We start from the raw sequence: 4701 nt of genomic DNA, 5'->3' as shown, positions 1-4701 counted from the left end.
CCGTGAAATAAAAAAATTATTTGATGTTATATAAAATATATTTATATACAAATGTAAAATGAATAATAATCATATATATTTAATTGTATTAAATAATCATAAAAAAAAATCGTGTTGATAGTGACCCGTTATAAAAATAAGAATATTATCTCTCAAATTAAGAAAATTATTGATAGTGACCCGTCCGACAACAAAAATTTTAATTTTATTAAAATAAAAAAATAAATTATTTTTTTAGTGACAATAACTAAATAGAAAAAAACTAAAATGAAAGTAAGAAAGTGTGGGAAAAAATGTGAAGAGAAATTTGAAATTTTAATTAAGATAGAGAAAGTGTGTAATGATTGATTAAAATAAATTAAATATTTTGTTGATAGTGACCCGTGAGATAAATAAATATTTAATTTTATTAAAATTAAAAAAATAGGTTATTAATATTTTTTGTGATAATAAGTAAATGGGGAAAAATTAAAATGAAAGTAAGAAAGTGTGGGAAAATGAAATGTGAAAGAAATTTGAAATTTGAAATAAGAGAGAGAAGATGTGTGTTGGGGAGAAAAAGAATTGAGGTTGCCTAAGTGTTCAATGATGATTGAAAGGTGAAGACTTATTTAGCTAATTACTAAAATGTCCAAATGGTAGTATATCTTATTTTAAAAGAAAGGGCATAATTGAAAGTTTGGTCAATCTTATAGTATTAGCTTTATAGTAGATTGAAAAAATAATTAATTTTATGGAAAATGTGAAGTAGAGTTATTGATAAAATAAAAGTATAATTAACAAATTATAACATTAAACTATAAAAACAAAAGTAACACTTAAATGAAAACAAAAAAATTTACGACACTTAAAAATGAACGGATTAAATATTAACTTATTTCATTCTATTATCACATTTCATTTCATTCCACTCATTTTTCATAAAACCTAACATCATTCTCATGATGCCAAGGCCATTTTATTTGATCCCTTTCTATCAATTCAGATATAACTAAGAGATATCAGTGCTTTAAAGATAACACAAGAAATTGATAACATCATTCCCAAACATAAATCAACAATTTCCAAAAACAAACCAACAATTTCCAAGACTATTCCCAAGTAATACATCAACATTAATCGTATTCTATTGATTAAGTTTGTTTAACACTATTTATCACATTCATACTAAAATTAAGGATGAAATTGAGATAAATCAAGAAATATGGAAACACGAGATCAGTAAATTAAAAGATGAGATTTTGAAAGCCTTGCCATCTTTAATAAATTTAAAAGAAAATGAAGAGACCTTGAATGCAAATGTCGGACACCATATTAATTGTCCCTCTATTCATGCTTTTCAATGAATGATGGTATCACAAACCTTTAATGTCCCGCCGCGCGTCAATTAATTTCTCTCCTTCCTTATTCTCTCACTGCAACACAGGAGTACAAGAAGATAATATATTCCCTTCATTAATTTTCTCTCAGAAAAGAAAAACAAAGGGTAAGGGATATCTCAATAAATTCAATAATCTCAATCCCAAATATAAATCAACAAAAATCCAACAATATCACAACAAATTCAATAATCTCATTCCCAAATACATCGACAACATTAATCTTATCTATCACCGGCAAATACTTTTTCAAGTTAAGTAACTTTCTTTTGCTGCTTGTCCTTCCATTCTTTGATGTTAAGATCTATCCTTGCCTTCACCTCTTTCTCAAATCCAGGATATGGTTCATATCCAATGGTAGTTTGGAGAATCTACAAAACATGTCAATTCTGTAAACTTTATTTTTGTTTGAAAAAAACCAGTTCAAAATACTATAAGACATATGTCATATCCAACAAAAGTACTATGATAAACAAGAAACTACCTCAAGAATCACAAAGAAAGGAGCCATTAGAAAAGCTTGAGAAAGATTATCCAAAAAAGCTGGTGCACGTTTCTGAACAAAAACACAGATAAATAAATTGTGAAAAATATACCTATCATGTTTTTTCAGTGATGGAACAGTGATTTACCTCAAACACAAGATGTCCAAAAATCTGTCCCGACCAACAAATCAACTGAGCACCCAACACAGCCTAAAACATCATAGCAATTCTCAAAAAAATAAAAAATAAAAAACATGGCATTTTTGTTACAGATTCAAGTTAGTTTCAGATGAATGAAAAAAGTACCTTCCAAGCGAGTGCGAAGCCGATGGAATTCGCAACAAAACTCGAAGCAGCCCAACAAATTAAAGTAAGAAAACCAACGAAGGAACCAGCTTTAACATCCAAAGCAACATAGAAGAGAGCATAGAAAACAGCATAGAAGAAACCGAAGTTGAAAACCAAGACAGAAGGAATAAAGTTAATGAGTGTTTGGGAAGGAGTGAAAATAGGAGGAGTAAAGTAGAGTAAAAGAAGAGCGGTGAAGAGGATAGGCCAAACAAGGAATACGTGGATTATAATGTTGATTGGGTTGCTGTGATAAGAACCATAGAAGGCGAAGTGCTTTTCCAGATCTAACAGACTCATTTTTTTCTTGTTTTTTTTCTGGTCAAGCAAGAATGGCTTTTCGGGAGAACGTGATTATTTGGATAGATTCCAAACGATTTATATATTGTTTGGTTCTCAGAGATTTGTGCTGAGTTGGACTCATTGAAAACCAAAGTTTGCGTTCTTGCATTATCCAATAAGATTATCCTTATGGGTTTTCCAAGAGTCAAATGGATGTTAATTTTTCCCAATTTTCAATATATGTGGACTTATTGCACAATTCAATTTTTCAGAAATTGAAGTGTTTTTGAAAATATAATTCAATAAAGAATATTTTTTTTAAAAATGGATTTAAATTGTTAAAACTGAGTTTTTTTAATATTATTTGAGACTTAGAGAATTACTTACTATTTAATTTTATTGTTGATAATTCATCTAAATTAGATATTAGATATGTAGTTAAGAATATAAAAATCAATTAAAGAATTCAATTTTATTTTCTAGAATGCATAAAAAAAAACTTTTATAAATTATGGTTATGAATAATTATGATAGGTTAACAAAGTAAAACTTTTTATGTTGGCCATCCATGACAATTAAACATAGAGAGAATAATTTTATGGGATCGTTCAATACCGACATCCTTCGCCACAACTAGTATAGGGTCGGATTTAGGTGGTAATGTATTTTAAGTCCATTTTAAAATAGTTTTTTTTTCAAATGTCTATTTATATAGAGTCAGCATAGTGAGGGATTCTTATTCTACCCCATGGTCTTAAGAAAGACTCTATGCAATTCCATTTTTTTCCTTCTAAAATTGGAAATATATGTCTAGTATGTATCACATCTGTCACAAATAGGCCAAATAATGTCTAGGTTCTCAAATTGTAAAAAACCATATCAGAGGTATATCCACGGTTAGAAATTGGAAATATAACCCCCGATTAGTAGAGCGGGAATTTCTGCCATCTTGCCAATTTATATATAAACGAAAGTATACTTTCGGTATTATGGCAAGTATATATAGCTTAAAGCAGTAACCAGCATGATCATCTTTTGATCATACCATTTCTTCAATTTTCCATTAAACCTCTAAAAAAACCCTTTCTTACTCAATCCATTTTTTCACTATAAACCTTCATTTTTGTGGTTCATCGTATCAAAAGGAGCTCAAGGAAGTGGAATTTAAGGTAAAGTTTATTCTATTCAATCTTCATTCCATAGATTATGATGTTTTTGAATTCAAAATAAGTCACGCGATAACCGGAGGTATATTTCTGATTTGCAGTTGAACTAAACCAAAGGTATATTACCGGTTTCTGTCTGTGTTTATTTTTCCAGTAAAACTGATAATTATGTTGTCTATTACATTAGGTATAGTGCATCCGGATAACATTCTCAAACCTAATGTATCTTAAGTTGTTTCACCACTTGTATCTCTTGTCGTAACAAATGTGGTAGATATTCGCGAGCATTTTCAAAATGGAGAAGAGTTTGAATTGCGTGACGACATGTTGCATTGAATTCGTACAGAGGCTACGAAATTAGGATTTGGTGTTTTGATTGGAAGGTTTGATAATGGTACGTCTAGTAGAAATGCATTTGTGCCTTTGACATGCAAAAGAAGTGGGAAATAAATCCGTCGTATCCAAAAATTGAAACACAACGACACCGGTTCAAGAAAATATGAATGCCCATTTAGGGTGTGTGGTATCTTTTGGCAAATAACAAATGAAAATTTAAGTGATATGTGACCATGATCTATGTCAAAAGTTGGTCGGGCATCCAATTGCATGTCGGCTTCTTCCGGATGAGAAGACATGTGTTTCTAACAAGATTTTTAGCTTAATAACGCCCAAAAACATTCTTGCAACCTTGAAGCGTAAAAGACCATGGAATACGTCAAATATCAAGCAAGTTTACAATAGACGCTATCAATCCAAATTAGCGCTTAGGGGGATCGAACGGAGATGCAACACTTCATGAAACTTCTAGATGAAAACAATTATGTTTGTAGGCCCCAACGAGGTGATAATGGGGTTACCGTAAGAGATATTTATTGGACTCATCTCGACTCCATTAAATTGTTTAATATGTTTCCCACTGTACTCATAATTGATTCAACGTATAAGACCAACAAGTACAGACTTCTATTGTTGAAAATTATTGGTGTTACGTCGAGTGAGAAGACATATTCTGTTGGTTTTGCATTTCTAGAGTGCGAAAAA

At 30.4% G+C, this 4701-nt stretch overlaps 1 protein-coding gene across 1 annotated transcript; it reads right to left on the bottom strand.

Moving 5' to 3' along the window:
• Nucleotides 1-351: 351 nt before the first annotated feature.
• Nucleotides 352-2665, bottom strand: LOC131639553 (2-hydroxy-palmitic acid dioxygenase mpo1-like). Its single transcript, XM_058910042.1, has 4 exons — nt 2171-2665; nt 2012-2074; nt 1864-1935; nt 352-1750 (listed from the first exon to the last, which is right to left on the bottom strand). The coding sequence occupies exons 1-4, from the start codon at nt 2510-2512 to the stop codon at nt 1634-1636; spliced, it is 594 nt and encodes a 197-aa protein (XP_058766025.1). The 5' UTR covers nt 2513-2665; the 3' UTR covers nt 352-1633.
• Nucleotides 2666-4701: the final 2036 nt, after the last annotated feature.

The sequence above is a fragment of the Vicia villosa genome, unplaced genomic scaffold, assembly GCF_029867415.1.
Source record: "Vicia villosa cultivar HV-30 ecotype Madison, WI unplaced genomic scaffold, Vvil1.0 ctg.002687F_1_1, whole genome shotgun sequence".
NCBI classification, from domain to species: domain Eukaryota; kingdom Viridiplantae; phylum Streptophyta; class Magnoliopsida; order Fabales; family Fabaceae; genus Vicia; species Vicia villosa.
Note: the sequence above shows the minus strand (reverse complement) of the source record. Positions and strands in the feature narration are given on the sequence as shown.

What these genes read in the sequence shown, in the direction of transcription:
- LOC131639553 (XM_058910042.1), bottom strand. Translation starts at nt 2,512, where the DNA reads ATGAGTCTGTTAGATCTGGAAAAGCACTTCGCCTTCTATGGTTCTTAT. An exon ending in TTGGACATCTTGTGTTTGAG is followed by an intron (nt 1,936 to 2,011) that starts GTAAATCACTGT and finishes GTTTTTGTTCAG; the next exon opens with AAACGTGCACCAGCTTTTTT. An exon ending in CTTTCTTTGTGATTCTTGAG is followed by an intron (nt 1,751 to 1,863) that starts GTAGTTTCTTGT and finishes CATGTTTTGTAG; the next exon opens with ATTCTCCAAACTACCATTGG.